At 35.7% G+C, this 23,720-nt stretch overlaps 1 protein-coding gene across 4 annotated transcripts in view; it reads right to left on the bottom strand.

Annotated features, from left to right (window-relative positions):
• The window catches only part of Galk2 (galactokinase 2), a 147,713-nt gene that overhangs the window by 82,624 nt on the left and 41,369 nt on the right, over positions 1 to 23,720 (bottom strand). For 3 of the 4 annotated variants that reach the window (XM_046461197.1, XM_046461198.2, XM_046461196.1), the window contains exons 4-5: positions 19,105 to 19,195; positions 15,820 to 15,966 (exon numbers count right to left, since the gene is read on the bottom strand). In XM_046461197.1, coding sequence (XP_046317153.1) covers positions 15,820 to 15,966; positions 19,105 to 19,195 — 238 coding nt within the window. The remainder of the gene's footprint in view (positions 1 to 15,819; positions 15,967 to 19,104; positions 19,196 to 23,720) is intronic. The other variant, XM_046461199.2, reaches the window with a different exon arrangement.

Here is a 23,720-nt window from a genome sequence, read left to right as displayed (position 1 = left end):
GGAAAAAGCATTCGACAAAGTACAGCATCCCTTTATGTTCAAAACTCTAGAAAACTAGGGATAACAGGAACATACCTCAATATTGTAAAAGCAATCTATGCTAAGCCTCAGGCTAGCATCATTCTGAATGGAGAAAAATTGAAGGCATTCCCTCTAAAATCTGGAACAAGACAGGGATGCCCTCTCTCACCACTTCTGTTCAACATAGTTCTCGAAACACTGGCCACAGCAATTAGACAGACGAAAGAAATTAAAGGCATAAAAATAGGAAAAGAAGAACTTAAATTATCACTATTTGCAGATGATATGATTCTATACCTAGCAGACCCAAAAGGCTCTACAAAGAAACTATTAGAGTTAATAAATGAATTCAGCAAAGTGGCAGGATATAAAATCAACACGCATAAATCAAAGGCATTCCTGTATATCAGCGACAAATCCTCTGAAATGGAAATGAGGAAAACCACTCCATTCACAATATCTTCAAAAAAATAAAATACTTGGGAATCAACCTAACAAAAGAGGTGAAAGTCTTATACAATGAAAACTACAGAACCCTAAAGAGAGAAATAGAAGAAGATCTTAGAAGATGGAAAAATATACCCTGTTCATGGATAGGCACAACTAACATCATCAAAATGGCGATATTACCAAAAGTTCTCTATAGGTTTAATGCAATGCCAATCAAAATCTCAACGGCATTTCTTGTAGAAATAGAGAAAGCAATCATGAAATTCATATGGAAAAATAAAAGACCCAGAATAGCAAAAACAATGCTAAGCAGGAAGTGTGAATCAGGCGGTATAGCGATACCAGACTTCAAACTATACTACAGAGCAATAGTAACAAAAACAGCATGGTACTGGTACCAAAACAGGCGGGTGGACCAATGGTACAGAATAGAGGACACAGAAACCAATCCACAAAACTACAACTATCTTATATTTGATAAAGGGGCTAAAAGCATGCAATGGAGGAAGGATAGCATCTTCAACAAATGGTGCTGGGAAAACTGGAAATCCATATGCAACAAAATGAAACTGAATCCCTTTCTCTCGCCATGCACAAAAGTTAATTCAAAATGGATCAAGGAGCTTGATATCAAATCAGAGACACGGCATCTGATAGAAGAAAAAGTTGGCTACGATCTACATACTGTGGGGTCGGGCTCCAAATTCCTCAATAGGACACCCATAGCACAAAAGTTAATAACTAGAATCAACAAATGGGACTTACTCAAACTAAAAAGTTTTTTCTCAGCTAAAGAAACAATAAGAGAGGTAAATAGAGAGCCTACATCCTGGGAACAAATCTTTACTCCTCACACTTCAGATAGAGCCCTAATATCCAGAGTATACAAAGAACTCCAAAAATTAGACAATAAGATAACTAACAACCCAATCAACAAATGGGCCAAGGACCTGAACAGACACTTCTCAGAGGAGGACATACAATCAATCAACAAGTACATGAAAAAATGCTCACCATCTCTAGCAGTCAGAGAAATGCAAATCAAAACCACCCTAAGACACCATCTCACTCCAGTAAGATTGGCAGCCATTATGAAGTCAAACAACAAGTGCTGGCGAGGATGTGGGGAAAAGGGTACACTTGTACATTGCTGGTGGGACTGCAAATTGGTGCAGCCAATTTGGAAAGCAGTATGGAGATTTCTTGGAAAGCTGGGAATGGAGCCACCATTTGACCCAGCTATTCCCCTTCTCCGTCTATTCCCTAAAGACCTAAAAAGAGCATGCTACAGGGACACTGCTACATCGAAGTTCATAGCAGCTCAATTCACAATAGCAAGACTGTGGAACCAACCCAGATGCCCTTCAATAGACGAATGGATTAAAAAAATGTGGCATTTATACACAATGGAGTATTACTCTGCATTAAAAAATGACAAAATCATAGAATTTGCAGGGAAATGGATGGCATTAGAGCAGATTATGCTAAGTGAAGCTAGCCAATCCCTAAAAAACAAATGCCAAATGTCTTCTTTGATATAAGGAGAGTAACTAAGAACAGAGTAGGGACGAAGAGCATGAGAAGAAGATTAACATTAAACAGAGATGAGAGGCGGGAGGGAAAGGGAGAGAAAAGGGAAATTGCATGGAAATGGAAGGAGACCCTCAGGGTTATACAAAAGAACATACAAGAGGAAATGAGGGGAAAGGGAAAAATAATACAAGGGGGAGAAATGAAGGTCAGTAGAGGGGGTAGAGAGAGAAGAGGGGTGGGGATGGGAGGGGAGGGGGGATAGTAGAGGATAGGAAAGGTAGCAGAATATGACAGTCACTAGTATGGCAATATGTAAATCAATGGATGTGTAATTGATGTGATTCTGCAATCTGTATATGGGCTAAAAATGGGAGTTCATAACCCACTTGAAGCAAAGTGTGAAAGATGATATATCAAGAACTATGTATTGTTATGAACAACCAACAATAAAAAAAAAATGGCAATATTACCAAAAGTACTCTATAAGGTTTAATGCAATGCCAATCAAAATCCCAACGGTATTTCTCACAGAAATAGAAAAAGCAATAATGAAATTCATCTGGAAAAATAGGAGACCCAGATTAGCAAAAGTAATCCTAAGCAGGAAGAGTGAAACAGGCAGTATAGCGATACCAAATTTTAAACTATACTACAGAGCAATAGTAACAAAAACAGCATGGTACTGGTACCAAAACAGGCAGGTAGACCAATGGTACAGAATAGAGGACACAGAAACCAATCCACAAAATTACAACTACCTTATATTAGACAAAGGTGATAAAAGCATGCAATGGAGAAAAGATAGCATCTTCAACAAATGGTGCTAGGAGAATGGAAAGCCATACGCAACAAAATTAAATTGAATCCCTGTCTCTCACCATGCACAAAAGTTAACTCAAAATGGATTAAGGAGCTAGGAATCAAACCAGAAACTCTGCATCTAATAGAAGAAAAAGTTGGCTCTAATCTCCATCTCATGGGGTTGGGTTCCAAATTCCTCAAAAGGACACCTATAGCACAAGAGTTAAAATCAAGAATCAACAAATGGGACTTACTTAAACTAAAAAGTTTTTTCTCAGCAAGAGAAACAATAAGAGAGGTAAATAGGGAGCCTACATCCTGGGAACAAATTTTTACCCCCCACACTTCAGATAGAGCCCTAATCTCCAGAGTATACAAAGAACTCAAAAAGTTAAACAATAAGAAAACAAATAACCCAATCAACAAATGGGCCAAGGATCTGAACAGACACTTCTCAGAGAAAGATATACAATCAATCAACAAATACATGAAAAAATGCTCACCATCTCTAGAAATCAGAGATATGAAAATTAAAACCACTCTACGGTAGCATCTCACCCCAGTAAGAAAGGCAGCCATTATGAAGTCAAACAACAACAAGTGCTGGCGAGGATGTGGGGAAAAGGGTACACTTATACATTACTGGTGGGACTGCAAATTGGTGCGGCCAATTTGGAAATCAGTATGGAGATTCCTCAGAAAGCTAGGAATGGAACCACCATTTGACCCAGCTATTCCTCTTCTCGGACTATTCCCAAAAGACCTAAAACGTGCATACTACAGGGATACAGCGTCATCAATGTTCATAGCAGCACAATTCACAATAGCTAGACTGTGGAACCAACCTAGATGCCCTTCAATAGATGAATGGATAAAAAAAAAATGTGGCATATATACACAATGGAATATTACTCAGCACTAAAAAATAACAAAATCATGGCATTTGCAGGGAAATGGATGGCATTAGAGCAGATTATGCTAAGTGAAGTCAGCCAATCCCTAAAAATACAAATGCCGAATGTCTTCTTAGATATGCGGGGAGGGGGGCGACTCAAAACAGAGCAGGGAGGAAGAGCATGAGAAGAAGATTACCATCAAACAGGAAGGAGAGGTGGGTTGGAATGGGAGAGAGAGGGGAAACTGCACGGAAGATGGAAGGAGACCCGCGTTGTTATACAAAAACACATATAAGAGGATGTGAGGCGAAGGGGAGGAAAAAAAAAATAAGAGAGAGAGAGAGAAATGAGTTATGGTAGATGGGGTAGAGGGAGGGGAGGGAAGGGGAGAAGAGGGGAGGGGATGGGGGATAGGAAGGGGATAGGAAGGGCAGCAGAATACAACAGACACTAGTATGGCAGTATGTATAAACATGGCTGTATAATCAATGTGATCCTGCAATCTGTACACGTGGAAATAATAAGAATTCATACCCCATTTGAAACAAATGTATGATATATGATATGTCAAGATCAATGTAATGTTTTGAGCAACTAATAAATTTCTGATGTTTAAAAAAAACAGAAAAATATATATATTTTGGTCAATTTTGTTCCCCACTATCTCCCCTTTCCCTCTCTTCCTATCACCTTCTGTCCTGGACCTCTATTCTACTGGTGTCTCTTCTATATTTTCGTGAGATACCCTCCACACCTTTTTTCTTTCCTTTTTTTATCTCTAGCTTCCACATATAAGATAAAACATATGACCCTTGACCTTCTGAGTTTAGTTTATTTCACTTAACATAATTGTCTCTAGTTCTATGCATTTCCCTGAAAATTACACAATTTTACTCTTCTTTATGACTGAATAAAATTCCAATGTATAACCATATTTTCTTTATCCATTCATCCATTGATGGAAACCTAGGGTGTGCTATAGTTTGGCTATTGTGAATTGTGCTGCTTAAACATGAGTATGTATCACTATAGTATGCTTAGAATGCTGACTTTAATTTGTTAGGACAAACACCAAGGGATGGTATAGCTGGGTGATATGGTGGTTCCTAGGCTCTCTAGTAACCTCCATACTGATTCCATAGTACTCATGGAATTATAAGCATGTGCCACCATGCCTGTGGAGTATTTATTATTGATATTCTTGATGGTCATAATTCTAACTGGAGTGAGATGAAATATTGTGTTTTCAATTTGCATTTCCTTAATTGCTAGAGATGTTGAACTTTTTTATGTATTTGTTGGTCATTTGTATTTCTTCTTTTGAAAATATCTGCTTATTTCAGTTGCTCATTTATTGGTTGAATTATTTGGGATTTTGGTGGTTTTTTTAGTTCTTTAAATATTCTGGATATTAATCCTCTGTCAGAAGAGCAGCTAGCAAAGATTTTTTTCCCATTCTGTAGATTCTCACAATTTTATTTCCTCTGATGTGCAGAAGCTTTTTAATTTGATGCCATCCCATTCATTAATTTTTGTTATTATTTCCTGAACTTTAGGAGTTCTGTTGAGGAAGTAGTTGCCTGCACCTATATGTTGGAGTGTCAATTCTATATTTTCTATGGCATAAAAATAAAACTATTTTTGGATGAAATACATCTGAGCTAGAATTCAAACAACTCTGTTCCAAGTGATTTGTCTTGGTCATGTTATATTCTCTAGCCTCAGTGTATTTCTCTGAAAAAAATAAAATAATAATAAAATATGCTTTACAAAGCTACCATGGGAGAAATTACATCTTTTAAACATCTAGGTGACTAATAGGAGGGGAAAGAGCATTTTTTAGGGCACATAAATTCTAACACAGAACCTTAAATTCTAATACAGAACTTTTCAGTAGCAACCTCCAAGTTTTGTGTCTCTAAAACTGCAGCACATACCTTAAATAGTCTCTAGCTGTTAACCTTTTCCTTTTGAGTTACTTTCTCCTCCACATCATAGTTTGACTTCTTACTTTTCCCACAACACTTATAAAAATTCATCTAGTTACAAAAACTTCACTGACTGCTAATTTATTTTCCTACCTTACCTATGGTCTTGATAAACCCTTTCCCTAAACTTTTCTAAAATCTCCTACAGGAAGGTCAGAGAACTGGAAGTATTGAGCCTATTTAACTGACTTACCCCTGTGAAATTAAAAGGAGTGTTAATCTCACTCTCATTTTAGAAACAAAAATGAGGCGTAGGAAGGTCATCACAAGTTACAGATAAAAATGGCCACAAAGGAGAATAAGGTCTAGACAGTCTTTCATCATCATCCTTACACTATCAAATATCAGTCTGGGGTCAGTGTAGTATAACACTTGACCAAGATGGCTCCCAACATGCCTGTGAAATATAAATGTAGGGAAAGAGATGACAAGTAGTTCTGAATTTGGTAGGGGGATAACATGTCCTTGTATATTCATCATTTAGGTATTTTCAAGGCACACAATAAATGTAGTTGGTAAGGGCTATACATATGTGGTGCACTTAATATCACCTGCATTGTTCCAATTATTTTTTTAAATACTGAATAATATTCAACTTTATTGCTGGGTGCAAGTCAAAGTTTGGAGGCCTCAAAACACAGTGACCTGTTAATGATACAGATCTATAATCACAATAAAAATTCAAAACACAGCCAGACATACATATAAATTTGTAGCAATACTCATTTCATTTGAAACCACTCAGAAACAGATCCATCCTCCTCCAATCTGCTATTCCCTAATTCATCTTGTTTGCCTTAGTTTATGCTAAAGGTAAACATGTATTTAGCTTAGGAAAGGAAATGGAAAAAAAATAAAGGTGACCTAAACAATCTCTGCAGAGCAAGCCTTCTAATATGCAATCAGATAGCTTAGTCACATCACCCAAGTACATCCAAATTACTCAAAATCTTTAAATAAATGATTCAGTCCCCAATCCTACCTATTTTTTAAAAAGAATACATCCAGAGATACCAATACCATCCACATAACTGAAAGAAATAAGATTCTCTTTTTATTGATAAAACTATGTGAATGGCTTTGTATTTATATTACTAACTTAAAATTTCAAACGTATTGAAACACAGACCACCCAGGGCTAACACTAAAGCTCCCTGGGTTTTGTACCAGTGAGCACATGGCTTTAGTCCATGTTCAACACTTAATTAATAGATTCTTTTCAAAGATTGTATTCTGGATTTACCGTCTTCTCAGAGGCCGGCTGCTGCAGTTCATTAGCAGTCAACATCTGGCTGGAATGTTTTAAACTACTATTTTCCTTAGCTATAATATGGATGAAGTTTTTGTTATTTTAAGCAAACTTAAACAATGTCCTTGTATGGATTTCTAAAAATAATAATTAGTGACAGTGCAAATTGGTTTATTTTTCTTATACCATGTAGTAAACTGCTATTAAAACATTCAAATTATACTATAAATCTTTGGGTAATTGTTAAATTCTTTTTATTTTATAAAGTAGATGTTATATTTTATTTTATAATGTAGATATGTCTTTAGTTTTTAAGTACAAGGTCTCATTCTCAAAGTTAACAATATTTCACTTAAATGCAGCTGTATACAAAGAAAAAACATAGCCTTAAAGTTTCTCAAGAAATTGGCCATTATAAACTCAGGAAAGTGAAAACTTGAACTTATTTGGCACAGAACATTGAACATTCCATGTATTCTGCTTCTCAACCTCAGAGGGCCCCAGCACAGTATGGATTTCAACTTCAAAAAACTCCTTTGAAAAGAGTATCAACTCTTGTCTATACAACTAATTTGCCCTTGAAATTAAGTTAACCAAATCTGTTCAGGGACTTAAGCAACTAGAAACCCTCCCTAAGTTTTTAAAAGGAATTTCATGAAGCTGCATAAGAATTTCTAGGCCTCAGCTGACACATATTTCTAAGTCTGGCTCAGAGAACTATTATAACACAAACGTGGGTTCCCTCTGCCTGAAATGTCCCAGGGTCCCTCCCAGAGCTTTAAGTCAAGACACAGCCTTCTTTTCCTTTAAAATGTTCTTAGAACTTACTACTTACTTGAAATCTTCAGTTTAACTCCACCAAGGAGCCAATATTTTAGCCCTATTCCCCACTTACATATAAAATCCTTCACACTTTATATAAATTGTTGCCCAATTAATAATCTTATTAACATTTTACCATGCACATTTAAGTTCCAAAAAAACATTGACAATTTCTTTATTTTTATTCTTTCTTTAATATAGTTTCTTTCCTTGTCAGTATAGGGTACAAGTAGTATGGTACTCCTACGAGAAATAACTAGTATAAGTCACATCTTGCTATCTGTAGCTCAGAGCCCTCCAACGGCTATTACATTTAAAACAAAAGGCAAAGACTACAACATGGCCTCTGACCACCTCTCTCAGCTCACTTCCCACCACTGTGTCTCACTCCCTTTACCCCAGCACCCCAGTTACAGGGGCCTCTGCTATTCCTGGAACAGAAGGAACTTATTTTAACCTTAGGCTTTTGCACTTGCTATTTCCTCTGCCTCCCTTCTCGGCTCACTCCCTCAGGTCTCTGTTCAAATGTTCTCTCCTTGGATACCTCATTGTACTGCCACACTCAAGTGAAGGTTGTATACTCAATACATATTCTGGTTTATTCAGAATCACATGAATTGTGTTTTGGTAAATTGCTCAAGATATCTACACATGTACTGTCCCCTTACCCTACTGTTTCTGGCTGGTCATTCAACTTTCATCAACCAAGGTAATAAAGGGTTTCTCCTCCTTAGGCTTTACTATGGGAGATATAATTCAACCCTATACTCTTCTATTATACTTCCCAGATCTCCCAAAGTGGGTCTTCTGAACATCATTTGCTCAGCCCACCATATCATTAATTCAATGTACACCCCACCTCATCCCTTAGTAACGAAGACTAGCTGTTAGCTGCAACCTGTTTCGCAGGTCAGCCAGCTACTTCCAAGATCCTTAGGAGGAACTTCTTCCTTCTTTCTTGGGTTTCAAGTACAACTCCAAGAACAGGTAAAAACTGACCAAAAGTCTAGAACAACCTGAATCCAGGGTTAACAAAATATACAAATACTTTGCAGAATACTCCAGCAACTAAAGTTTTCCTGACTTTTGATACTTAAATTTCAAAGAACATTCATATCATAGCAATAACTCTTTTTGAGGAAAAAAATGTACATTCACATGCTGAATCTTCAATACAGCAGTGTTTAAAAAAAACAGTAGGCAGAGTACTGGGATACTAGGAGTCAACAGAAAAAACAGATATTACTAAGTAAAGTAACTGCTTGTTAACAAGCTTATTGTTTGATGTTCAAGAAAATTAGTGTGTTTTTCGTTCAACTTCTCTGTTACTTACATAGAGAAAATTTTATTGTGTGTTTTTAACATTGTAGGAAACTAGAGGTTTTGAGTTGAGGAACAATGTGTTATATACTTTTTGCTATTTAAAATAACAGTAAGTTGGGCTGGGGATGTGGCTCAAGCGGCAGCGCACTCGCCTGGCATGCATGTGGCCCAGGTTCGATCCTCAGCACCACATACAAAGATGTTGTGTCCACCGAAAAACTAAAAAAAAAATAAATATTAAAAAATTCTCTCTCTCTCTCTCTTTTTAAAAAAATAAATAAATAACAGTAAGTCTCTGCTTAATTATTTTATGCCGAGCATCTGGCTTTCAGAATGAACTACTGCCTTTAAATGGAAGATGCCTGTATTTTCTTGGAATTTTTCACCCCAGACCTATGAACAAGCTTCTCCCTAGTCCTTTCTGATTTGGTCATATTCCAACAGCTCATCTATTCCCAACCTCTAGTTTTGATTCATGAATCCCTTCTTCCCTCCTCATCTTCCAGTTCCCCTGACAGTGCTCATTCAGGATATCCACTGCCTCTTTTCATTCTGTTGATTTATCCTTTCTATCCTTTCTTTATTTTATTTTTTCCAAGGAGATAATATACATAATCTATAAGAATAGATGGAGCTAAAAGCCTTAAAACAACAATAAAAGCAGTCCCTAGTTCTGAACCTCTCATCCCTATCCCCAGTGTGATGCGCAGAGAGGCAAATATTTTCAACTTTTTGCTTTTGTTTCAAATTACCAAATAATCGAGTAAAACATTATTTCCTGGGATCCATTTTACACTTCATCTATTGCTTTCTTATTATGGTATGAGGATTTGAGCTATCTTAGAGCCACCCTTTCCCTACCAGTCCCAGCTTTCTAAACAAAGTGATGCCAAAAAATTTGTTTAAAACTTTATTCAGTGTGTTTCTTATTGAAACTATTATTCATAGATGAGCCAAACACTGGAAATTTATTGATTTTCTTTCTAGTACAAATGTTTTCCTATATTTAATAGTGGCTTATATACTTAGCATTATTTGTATATCTAGCTAAGCCTTCTCATACCCTATGATAGCTCTGTAAAAGCACCCTAATCCATTTCTCCACATGGTTGAATGTTTATTTATCAATTCTCTCTTTTTTAACTGATAAGATTTATCAGTTCCATTTCTTCCCCTCCCTCTTTTCATTTTAATCTGTGCTGTTTTCTAAACTGCTTGATGTTATGGGTATTGTGTTGGGATTTCCAGTGTTCGATAAATACCCATTTATTCTCTCCTGCATAGCATTTTCCATTTCCTTGTTTCAATATCATTTTCTTTCTTGGTTTTCTCTCTGATTATGGTAGATTATGTCCCTCACAACTTTCAGAATTTGCATGTTGAAAATGTTTTGTATATCCTCACATTTGATTCGTTCATTTAAACAGATATTCTAGGCTAAAATTCATTGATATTTTAAGGACATTACTCTGTTGCCTTCTTCCAAAGCTGTATCTGAGAAATTAATTTTCATTCCTGATCCATTGATTGTGATCTCTTTCCTTTCTTTTCTTTTGCCTTCTCAATAAACTTACAGTGTGTTTTCTATTAACACTCGAGTTTCCAAATTCAAAATTCCCAGAGGATATGCTTTGGTTTAGTCTTTTTCATTTATTATGCAAATATCCAATGGGCCCTTTCAATCTGAGGAGTCACATTTTCACTTTGGAGACATACTATTTAAAAAAAAAAAAAAAAATTTCTAATGGCTGTTTCATCTGTTTCTCCTTACTAACTGGAGATTTTCTGAGACTGATCCATAAAATCTGTTTTTCTCTCCTATTGTCCATCTCTTTTTTCCCTACTTTAACAGATCTTCTAATCCTTATGTTTTGAGTATCATATTTGTAATATCCAAAAGTTCCATCTCATTGTTCTTTTATTTTTTAAATTATACTTTTTTTGAGGATTTAACATTTCATTTTATCTCTATGAGGACATTTTGTCTTCTTTGAAGCATTCTTCTGCTCTCAGCATTGTCTGTTTCCTCTGAATTCCTGCATTTTCTTTGTTTCTTCATTTTGTTCATTTGTTTAATTTTGGAAGATTTCTTCCAAAATCTGATTAATCTTTGCTGCCCTATCATATTTAAGAAGGACTCACTAAGGGGCTGGAGCTGGGGCTCATCGGTGGAGCACTTGCCTCACATGTGTGAGGCACTGGGTTCGATCCTCAACACCACATAAAAATAAATAAGTAAAATAAAGGTATTGTGTCCAACTACAACTAAAAAATAAATATTAAAAAAAAAGACTCACTAAACAGCTGATGTAGAAGCTTTGAAAAATGGGCTTCTAACGGGGATCACAGAGTAGCTGGAGAATTTTTATGGTGAGGGAAGGGGGTGGCAGTCACCAAATGTCAGTATCTAGACCAAATGTCAGGTTTTTCTATGGGATAGCTCCATTTCTTCTAAGAAGGATCCTCTAACAATCCTGGTGGGATGTAGGGTGGTAAGACTGCCAGTGTGCTGGAGCTAAACAGAGGAAGGAAATTCCTCTGTTCAGATGGGTCATGTCCTACAATCCCCTATGTATTGTCTTGCCTTTCTCAGTGTTCAGAGTTCCCAAGAGCAGAAGATCTCTGGGCATTTCTACAGAGATTCCTGCATATATAGAAGAAATGGTCCCAGGTAGGAAAGGACTTTGAGGGTCTACTAATCCTCAAAAAGACTTTCAAATAAAAACCACTCACCAAATTACCCTCCTTTCTTCCTACTCCTTCCAGAGAGCTGTGGGATGAGTCAGCTACTTCCATCTATATCTCCTTCCACAGGCACTTGGCTTTGACCTTTCTCCATCCTGCCAAGTCATGCACCATTCTTCCATCCACTTTCCATCTTTGTGGTTAAGGGCTATTTATGTCTCCTTGTTTTATCAAAAACAGAGTTTATACTCCCTTTTCTTTATTTTCCCTATTGCTTGCGGATGACTTTTTAGAAAAAAAAAAAAAAAAGATTGAATAAAAGACAGAAAGGAAGAATAAATAAGACTATTTTGCCATCTTGAAGCCAGAAATCTCTAGTCCTTTTTCGTAACTATTTTATCACCCCATTCTCTTTTCTACCAATATCATTCTGGTTCATAATTCTGGCTTCTGGATCACAGTGTGGCTAAACATTTTTTTAGGCTGATTTCAGACATGTGACAGTTTATTAATGAATTAACAATTTCCACATCTACTTATCATATCTCATGTGCAGTAGTTGCTATCTGCAACTAAATGAGGTCCACTCAATATAAAATAATTGAGAGGGCATTAGTCATCAATCTCCTGTAGGACTCAGTATACATGTCAAACACGCATATTATTCTGTTTGTTCCCCTGCCCCTCCATTCTTATACTTCTCTTTACCCCAGGAGGCTGACTTCTATGAACAACTCCTTCACCCATTTCCATTTATTGCCATTTCCATCCATGTCACTCTTTTTTCCCCTGCCTTGCTGGCAAAATGTAGAGAGAGATTATTCCGGAGCCTCAGCTCTTAAACTTTAATGGCTTCCAGCTTCACAAGGAAACCCTACCTAGTTGGTTCCCTTGATCTTTAATAAATAATTACTTTATTAAACTCTCTTCAGTTATACCCAATGTGCCATTTGTTTCCTGCTGGGACACTAACTGATACATCAATAAAAAAGAAGATTTGGGGCTGGGGTTGTGACTCAGTGATAGAGCGCTTGCCTAGCATGCACGAGGCACTGGGTTTGATCCTCAGCACCACATAAATGTAAAATAAAGATATTGTGTCCACCTAAAACTAAAAATAAAAGAAAGAAGATATTATACTAGTTCATCTCTAAAATTCCTTGAGTCCTTATGCTCTATGATTTTTACAATTCACATATACAATTGGCACTTAATTAAAGACTCTAAGAAAATTACAGGCTTCCTTTTGATCAAGATTCTGTCTCACTCCAGGATTTAAAAAAAAGAGCTCTCCATAAAATTATGCTCGGCCCATAGAAAATATTAGTATTGTTAGTACAACTTAAACTAGCAGGGTAAGCCAGGATATACATACCATTCCCTTTATGTTGTAGGCATTTTAGTTACAAATTCCAATAAAAATATATTTGCTATTTTTTGCTTGGAAAACAGAGACAGTCAGAATTAATTCCAAGAGTTCAAGTGTTTATTTATCTTTTTTTTTTCTTTTGCATTAGACATTCATATTATCAAGAGTCAGAAAAATGCAAAAAAAAAATTAGTTTCACCAATTCTCACATTAAAAAAGTGAATTCCTTAACTTCAAATCTCTCTCCAGATATCAAATTATCTCTTTCCATGAATAGCCAGGAATTTTTGATCCAACAAACTTTTCCACTTTCTTACCTCTCATAGACCCTTCAACCCATTCCTGTCTTAAACTGTTCTTGCCATGGTTTTATTCAACTTCTTTGTTGCTATATTAAATGACTACTTCTCAGGCCTGTCTTGCTTAACCTCTTGACAGCAGTGGACAACATTGCCTTTCATTTCATGAAACATTCTCTTCCTTGTCTTTGCTGTTGGTTCACCTTTCTGGTTTTCCTACTTCTTAGATTTCTTCAGTGAACATCTCTTCTTCTGCCCATCTCTTACGTGTTCATGCTTATTGGGGTTCTGTCCTAGCCTCCCTTATCCTTCCATCTATACTCCACCACTGGATGTTCTCATCCCCTCCAATGGCTTCAAAAGTCAATTATATATTTAATAGTTCTTAAATTGATCATCTCAGGTCCAGATCTCCCTTCCTCACCTTCAGAGTTTGTTTGTTTGTTTGTTTTTGCGGTTCTGTGGTTTTAACCCAGGGCCTTGAACATGTAGACAATGCTCTACCTTGGAGCTACATCCCCAGCACTCCACAGATTTGTTTTCATTAACTAAATACTTTAAAACTCCATTAGTATGCACAAAAGATTCCTCACACTCCATGTTTCAGCTTCCCCTCTAACCTAATTTCCATCTATATTCCTTATTCCAATGAATCACACCAAGTCAGAAACCTGAACCTAATCCTTGATTCTTCGCTTTCCCTATCCCCATACCCAGTGACCAAATCCTACTGATTCTGTCCAAGATATACCTTGATTCTATTATCCAATTCTCTCCATTCTCACTACCATTATCCCAGACCAAATCATCTCCCTACTGTTAATATTGTTAGCCTCAAATCCAGACTTTATAACATGGCTAGCATGATTTTTCTAAAACATAGATGCAATTATGTTACCCTCTTCCTAAAACCCTGCAGTGGTTTCCTACTACTTTCAAGATGAAACCCTCAACATGGTTTACAAAGCCCAGTATCTTATCTCAAAACCAGTACCCAATTACCATATGCTCCAGCCATAATGAGTCCCTTTTAGTTCCTCCAACAAGCCATGAACATTCTTACTCTAGATAATTTACATTATTTTCCCTCAACCTAATAAATGTTTATCTAATGTTATCAGTGTTATACCATCAGTATTTCTTGACTAGCATCTACAATTCCTTGAATGCTTGATACCTTAGCTTTGATCCTGTTCTCTCTAGGTCTGGGTTAGATTTGCTTCCATAGCATGCTAATTATCCACTTATCACATTCTATTATAATTACCTATTTACTTGTCTTTTTTAGATCATTAGTATGATAAGGGTAAAGATTATGCCTATTACATCTCCAATGCTTTGAATGTTACATAATACAAAGTGGCCACTAAAAATGATTGAATAATGAACAAACCAACTATCAGATTAAAAGTTGTACCCAGGAAGGCATATTTTACATAGATACTTCCTTTCCCTCCCTTTCTCCTCATAAAACAAATACAAAGTAAGCTATCCTTTCCCCCAATAAACCATTACTTACAAAGGTATAATAATGGATATCTACACATAAAAATTGAATAGAATTCTGAATCTTTGCTTTCTCCTTCATTTCTCCTTGTGTGCCTACATATAAAATTTTCAAACTGAAAGTTTAAACATGGTTTAAAGAAACTAAGCTGTGGTTGACTTTCTCTTGATCTGCCTGATGCCCAATCTGTTCCCAAATCATCTGTAAACTTGATAGTTTATACATGGAATAAAAAGAACTTATAAGAACACTTTATTTGAACCAGAACACCAAGTGTTAATTAAAGCTGAGCACACCTGCTCTGAACTGAAAAGTCAGAGATTTATGTGAACTTATAAAGTTAAGGCTTTCTGACCTCTTGTAGGATTTATATTTCCTTTAAATAAGCATTTCCCCTTTGAAATGCAATTTTTTAAGTTTATTTCAGTGACTAACCTACTCACATAAACAAATACGCTGCTCACTTCCTTTATTACCTATTCTTTACCCTTTTTACCCACTGCTTGTCAAATATTTAATTTAAAGTTTTGGGTGAAAATAAGCAGGCCCAACCATGAGGACTAGAATTTCTTGTTCTAAATTAACTTGTTAATGAGGTAACCTTTAAAAAAAAATCCTTGCATTCAAAAACCATATTTAATCAAGAGTATTTTAATACAGTAATTCATAGACCTGTTCACTCAGTTTGGAAAATATCAGTTACCTTATAGTGTTTTATCACAGGCAAGACTTCTTAGGCTGCAGTGTTTATCCACATATGTAGTCCTTTCAAGTAAGACAAAAGTTTTTCAATCAAGGAAGACATGCTGATTTTGAGATTTGGATGCTAATGCCATAAAAGAGGATTCTGTGAGGTTTACTATGAAAGGCAGTTACCTTAGATAGGTTCATTCCCAGCACTGTAAGTGTCACTAAGCCAGCACAACAGACCAAAGCACTAGAGCTGGAGAGGCCAGAACTTGGTGGGATATTTCCATCTACCAGGCAGTTCATTCCAGTCAGGTTACTAAGACCAAAGTGTTCCTAGAAATATAAGGAAAAATAGCAATAGTAGTTTCATAGTTGAATTCAATGAGTATCAAAATCTTCTTTCAAAAGTTTACCAATAAGGGCTGGGGCTGGGACTCAGTGGTAGAGTCCTCGCCTAGCATGCAGGAGGCACTGGGTTAGATCCTCAGCACCACATAGAAATAAAATAAAGATATTGTGTGTCTACCTAAAACTAAAAATTAAATATTTTTTTAAAAGTTTATCAACAAATTTACTATCACATTTGTAGAAACTAGTTATATGATTCAAAGTAGTGGAGACTACACATGATAATTTGATTTAATGGCTCTTGCCCTTAGACTAAGGTCATCTGAAGATTATTTTTTCCTTTTTTCATCAAAAAGCTACTGATTCATTTCCTGAAATTGCCATGAATGTTCTTTTTCTTGACTATTGATTTGAACAAATATGGAAAAAATACAAAAAGTAGTTATAATTAAGCTTACCAAAAACAAGAAATACACAATCATTAGCACACATCATCAGCACTGTTATTATAAACATGCCTACACAGTGGCATGTTTCCATAGAGTATCTTGCTTCGAAAGCCATCTGAAGAAAAAGAGCTCCAAACTTTCTCAGTACTATCTTACTTATTTAAAAAAAAAAAAAAAAAAAAAAACCTAAGCACCAGCAAATTCAGAGACTTTTCCAAGATCACACATGGAGTAGGGCCCAGGTCTCTGATTCCCAGTTGAGAACTTCTCTCCCACAGTTAGAAACCTAGGCCAGCATACTGTCACCGTGATTTAATATAAGTCAGCTATATGAGGAAATCCAGATCTTTTAGTAGAGTTTATAGATACAATCTAGCCATATGGTAGCTATAAAGACAGTCAAATTATAATTCAACCACAAATGAGAATGCAGACTCCAAATGAGGCAGGAAAACTGTTTCTACAAATTAGACTCTGACTTAAAAGGTGGAAAGTTCTGGGGCTGGGGTTGTGGCTCATCTAGCACGTACAAGGCCCTGGGTTCGATCCTCAGAACCACATAAAAACAAATAAATAAAATAAATAAATAAATAAGGGTGGAAAGTTCTAACATACTTACAGGAATATCTAAGACTAGGACACTTTGGATGATATCGCAACCTTTGTGGAATAGGATTAAAAATAAATTTAAGGTTACCTCCTCCTTAAGAAAAAGTACCATCATCTTCACAAATTACTCAAACAACTCAAGACCAAAGAATGAAATACTATTATATTGCCTAATTATGCATTTCATCAGACATATTATTCTAGGGAGAAATTTCAATAAACTAGTTAGAATAACCAAAGTAACAACAAAACTCTGCAAATAAAAGAGTTTTTCTTCTTAATTTTTTTGTCCTTTTTTCTTAGTTGGCAAAACTCATGTACCACAAAAGAAGAGATGCACTTGGATGTACTTCTCTTCTTGATTTCAAGTCATCTAAAAATTTCCTTCCAGAAATACAAACAAATTATAAACTGAAACACTGCTGTTGCCAATGCCCTTTCATACCAAACATCAGACAGCTTGTTTTAAAAAAGTAATCCTTGGAAAATACTATATATTTAACTATAAACTGATCCACAGGGTGTCTTGAATGTGAATCATACTTACAAACTTATCACGCAATGTTTAAATTAAAATGTACAACAGATTCAAAAACGCACATGAGTTGTGCCAAATTCTGTAATAGCTCTATCCCAAAAGGATAACATGTTCAATTTCATATAAACAGATTATCCTCTGGAACTTTCTAGTATTAAGATTTCTGAACAGGCTAACATTTAAATTGCTCTTCTGCCAAAAGTTCATTGTACAAACCTGCTTTTCTACACATAAGTTGTCAAACCAAAGAGGCAGGCTTTAAACCCTAGAAGGCTCAAAAGCAACACAAAACAACACTCATTATTTAGGCCTCTTTATCCATCTGCTACAAAAAAATCATGTTGTTATAAGAAGATCTTATTGCATTTGCCAGGCAAACACTTCTAAATTCCCACTAATGTATAGGATAAACCAGATGATTTTAAGATTAAAACCCACCAATAATTTCTCCCATAATTTATGACCTTGTGTCTGGGAGAGAGACACATACACAAAAAAGAAGTGAATATGGTAACTCTAAGACCAGAATTAGAGTATAGGACTACACATCAGATAAAATTTTGATGCATTTCTGTAATGACAGGTCATTAAGTTCTAGGCTACTCCTGACAAAGTTTCAGAAAGGACCAGCAGGCAGTTAGGAACACAAGGTCTCTAAAATCTAGGTTAGCTTGTTTATTACTGACTCACTTCTTAATATCATTGACCTATGATTCTAAACAAGAGTCACTACATCTAAAACACATACTGAAATATGAAAGTCGTTCTAAAAACAGCAAATATTGATTTTTCTGTTTGTCTTCATACTTTTTTAATTATAAGAGAAAATAGAGATATCATTCATACTTTTTTAATTATGAGAGAAAATGGAGATATACATTTTCCTGTTCTCGCACATGGCATTAGAGATTTTCAAGGTAATTATTTAATGTTTCTAGGACACTACTTGTACAAATACATTTCACTACATCTTTTTTTTAACCCTACCTGGAGTCACAATAATAATACTAGTTACCATTTAATGAAGTCCTACAGGTATCAAGAACTTTGTCATCCTTGTAACAACTCTTTTGGGATAGCAGTGACATCATTTTACAAGTAAATCTGAGACTTAGGTTAAATTAATATAGCTGGATAGAGCCCAGATTGAAATCTGGAGCTGTCCAACCCTAAATCCTTACAATATACTTCTATATATCCAAAGAAAAAACTATAAAAAATTTATTAGAATATATCCTTAACAGAAAACATGACTTAAAAACACAATTTAAAGATTTAACCAGACAGATGTTGTCAGATGCACCTGATTTATGAATAGCCAGCTATATGAAAGCCCAATGCTGCCCTCTGTGAATACTACCCAGAAACAGTCATATCTTCCTGCCTTTTGAAACATAAGTTAGCAAAAATAGAAGAGAAACCTCAGTTAGTATCGAGAGGAGACCAAAATGATACAGTAAATAAAATAAATGTGACATAATATACCCATAATCTTAACTGCTAGCATTACCTTATGAACCAATTTACCTGAATTCCTTTAAATCCACATAGGAAATAGTTGTGCCACAAAGGATTTGTTCGGTCAATCTGAATGTTATTCGCACTAGTACTAAAGTCCCTGCAAAAACAAAAGCTACCATTAATTTAAACCTGAGGCCTTAAACTGCGAAATCAATGGCAGACTACTGCCATCTTGTGCTAAGAGTGATACTGACATCTCCTTTTCCCTTTACTTTCAATATATGTACTTCAGTCTACTCCAAAACAATGAACATCTCCAGCTGCTAAAAGTTAAGAGAGGAAGTTGTAGTAGCTTTAATGACTAAACTGCCTTTAACTGACCTCTTTTATTTCCTGAAACAGAGAGGAACCAATATATTTTAGTATAATCTACAACCATTTTCTCTTTCATGTTAGTCCTTGTTAAGTTGGTATAAACCACATGAATGCTTTATCCTCTGGGCCTGCAGTTTGGCAGACCCCCAACTGAAACAGGAGTACTCAAAGCCCTCTTTCCCCACACTCTCTGCCACCCATCCTATTTGACCATCTGTGGAATTTAAGAAAAAGAAATAACAAGCAAAACAAATAATTATTCTAATGGATCATAACACACTGGGGGGTAAGATTCTATGAGTCTATACTAATATAAATTAACGAATAAATAGCTAAATGAAAGAGAAAACTCTTTTTTGTATCAAAATGCCAACAAATAAATGTAGAAGAAATTACAGAAATAAAAAAATCACTTTATGCTGAATTCTATGATAATTGTTTCAGGAAAAAATCATCAATAGATGTTAAAATTACAGAGTAAAAATCTAATGATGGGGCTGGGGTTGTGGCTCAGTGGTAGAGCGCTCGCCTAGCACATGCGAGGCCCTGGGTTCAATCCTCAGCACCACATAAAAATAAATAAATAAAATAAAGATATTGTGTCCAACGATAACTAAAAAATAAATATTTTTTTAAAAAATCTAATGAGAAAAAGATATTTACATAGTCTAAATGCATCTCCACCAAATATTTTTAATTAAAAAAATAATAACTTTATGGTAAAAAAATATCTGGCAGACATCACCTTAACCAAATATTCAAAATTAACATCACCAATAAAAGGATATCATGTGCTTCCTTGATATAATGCATTGAGGATATATCCCTGGATATGTGTTCAGTCTTCTTAGTCACTATTTTGTGACTTCTGTGAAGAAAACTTGAAATGAAAGACAAATAAATAGATAAGACAGTCAAAGAATAAAATATAGGAATGTTGCAAGGATCAGTAGAAAAGAGGAAAGCAAGGCAAGATCCCCCATGTTGAATCAATGTTTTCCATATAATTTACTAAATATCTACTATGTGCCAGTCTTTTAAATCAATACCTTCCATGCATTTCTTAACTCAGTAACATGAATACATCATCTCTACCAAAAAATAGTGACTGATCACTTAAGTGCGCAAGATATGCAGAGGAATATAAAGGTAAAAGGCAGAGGACTTGTCTTAAGAATTTGTAATGTAGCCAGGATGCCATGAATACAAACCACTACCAGACAGTACAGTTATGTGATAATGTGTAATATGAAGTGGGATATGAGGCTGAAAGGGTATTATTTCTATAGTCCAGCAGTGGACAAAGAAGAAAGGCCTTTCAGGAGGCTCAGAAAAGTTTAGTGACTTTCCAAGGACACAGTCTGACTTCAGCTCACAAACATTTCATTCTGTTATTACCCATGGAAGTCAACAAAGGGTTACAGAATTTGGAAGCAGATAAAATTTATGTTAGCAAATCTGATGGGCTGTGTTCCTAGTTAAGAGAGGATCTTGAAAGTCATAAAGAAAAGAAAATGTGTATATTCGGAAAAGTGGAAGAAAACTGTAAAGAGGTACAAAACTAGATAAGCAACATTAAGGAAAAAGTTGAATAGTTCAAATTCCTACAGAATTAAAGGTATAGGCTGTCTGTCATAGGGGGAAAAAAACGCTCTTTAATTAGCTAATTAATTATTGCTTTTTCCAGTATCCTTGTCTGGCCTTTCTGCTTAGTCATTTCCTACATTTCAAACCCAGTCACTCATTTTCCCAGCAACCTCACTCCTGCATTCTATCATCTGTATGTTTTCTCTACTCCTGTCCCCATGTTGTAGAATTCTGAGAATAAAGTTCCTGAAAATGAGCATAAATGATTCACTACATTGATACTTTCCACTTATATATTTTACTCATTCATTCACTTGTTCTTCCAACATTTTCCTAGTGTCTATCCTGTTTGTATGACTGGTATAGGGCTAGAAAATGTACAATAATAATAGCATCAAGAATGTGAAATATTTAGAAATTTGACAAAAGATGTAAAAGAAATGTATCCTGAAAATGACAAAATATTTCTAAGAGAAACTGAAGACCTAAATAAAAGGGGAGAAAGATTCATGGACTGAAAGATTCAAAATTACTAAGAGCCAATTCTCTCCCAAATTATATATTCAGTACAACTCTAATCGTAATCATGGCATGCTTTCTCATAGAAATTGAATAACTAATTCTAAAATTACTAGGCAAAGACTTAGAATAACCAAATCACTTTGAAAAAGACAACATTAGAAGACTTATACCACTTGATTTCAGGATGTGTTATAATGCTATAGTTATCAGACAGTATGTTAATGGAATAAAAATAGGTCAATGGGATAGAATAGAATACAGAAATAGACTCTCACATTGGTCTATTTGTCTATCTTTATGCCAATAAGTGATGGGAAATAACTGGATTGCTATATGCACAAAAACAAATCACAACATTTATCTCATAGTACATACATAAATGAGCTAAAAATGGATCATATACCTAAATGTAAGAGCTAAATCTAGAAATCTTTTAGAAAAAAAACATAGGGAAATCTTTAAATGATCTTGGATTTTGCAAAGAGTTCTTTAGTACAGTTAAAAAATATAAATTATAAAAGAAATCATAGGATTTCATCAAAATTTTTCTTTTCTCCTCACTAGTAATTATAATGTACAATTAAAAAGTTAACTAAAATAAAATCTTTCTTTCCTCAAAAGACATGGTAAAGAAAGTGAAAATTTAAGTCATATACCAGATGAAAATATTTGCAAAACATGTCTGACAAGGACTTATACTACACAAGAAACTCTTACTGGGTCAATAATAATATAAGATTAAAAAAAAACTAAAAATGGGCAAAGATTTACATAAATCCTTCAACAATGAACATATCTATTGCTATGGTTTAAATATGTGTACCCCAAAACTCCTGTGTAAGACAATGCAAGAAGGTTTAGAAGTGAAATGATTAGGTTATGAGAGCTATATATTGGGTTATAATCCCTGATAGGGATTAACTGAGTGGTAAATGTAGAAAGGTAGCATGTGGCTAGAAAAGTGTGTCCCTGGGGGGCATCCATTTGTGACACAGAGCTCTCTCTGCTTCCTGGTCATGTCCTGAGCCACTTTCCTCTACCATACTCTTCTATTATGATGTTCTGCATCACCAAGAGCTCTGAGGAATAGAGTAGGCAATCTATGGACTGAGAGCTATGAAACCATGAGCCCCCAAGTAAACTTTTATGCCTTAAAATTGTTTTTGTCAAGTCTTTTGGTCCCAGTAATGAAAGAGCTAGAAGAGAAATTGGTACCAGGAGTGGGGTCACTGCTGCAACTAACCTGACCATATGGTTTAGAATCTTTTACAGCTTTTTGGAATTCATGGGAGGAATTTTGGAAAGTTAGTGATGCAAGCTGGAAAAGCATTAAAATGTTGTAGTGGGCCTTAACTGGGCAACTCTGATGGGAGTTTAGAAGACCAGAATTGAGTATGAACAGCAAAGATTGGGGTCATGAGGTTTCAGAGAAGGAGAACTCAATTGGAAATTAAATAGAGATCATTAGTGTTAAATTCTGGCTAAGAAGCTGTCTGCATTTTGCTTGTGTCCTGAGAATTTCTGTGAGGCTGATTTTTAAAGTGAGGGACTGCTTAATTTGGCAGAAGGAATTTCTAAGCAGCATAGTATTCAGGTAGTGCCATGGATATTGCTGGTGGCTTTTAGCAAAGTTAATTGTGATAAACAGATGCATAAAGATTGAAAAACTTGCATTTGGCCAGAAAACTGTAGGTAAAACCAGGGCTAAGGAATGTGTGGTTTTTAAAGACACTACAGCCATTAAAGAAACACTACAGACTTTGACCATTAACAATAAGAAAGATGGATTGTGGGCTCTCAGGAACTGGCAAGACCACACCCATCTCAGGCTCAAGGGTGTAAAAGTTAAAGTTTCTTTGAGCAGAGATCAGTGGGGCAACCTGCTTGCACAGGACAGCCTAGAAAGTTGTTTCACCATGCTCAGCCACACAGGCACTCGGAAGCTGCTGAGCATGGTCACTGGAGGCTTGGCTACTGCTCAAGATAGTGGCAGACATTGGCAGCAACCACATGGTGCTGGTTTGGCAGGATTGCAGGATGCCAAAGATAGAGGGTCACAGAAGCTTCCACCAAGATTTCAAAGGAGAAGGACTGGGAGGCCAGGCAAAGTGTAGTAGAGTTGGAGTCCCAGAAGGCAGCCTCTGAGAAGGCAATGCAGGAAGATGTGAGGAGGAAGTTAAAGTTGCAGTGGAGACCCC

Source organism: Marmota monax, unplaced genomic scaffold (genome assembly GCF_021218885.2).
Source record: "Marmota monax isolate L192 unplaced genomic scaffold, Marmota_monax_Labrador192_F-V1.1 WCK01_AAM20220418_F8-fsc00001, whole genome shotgun sequence".
Taxonomy (NCBI): Eukaryota; Metazoa; Chordata; class Mammalia; order Rodentia; family Sciuridae; genus Marmota; species Marmota monax.
This window is presented reverse-complemented; position numbering and strand designations above follow the sequence as displayed.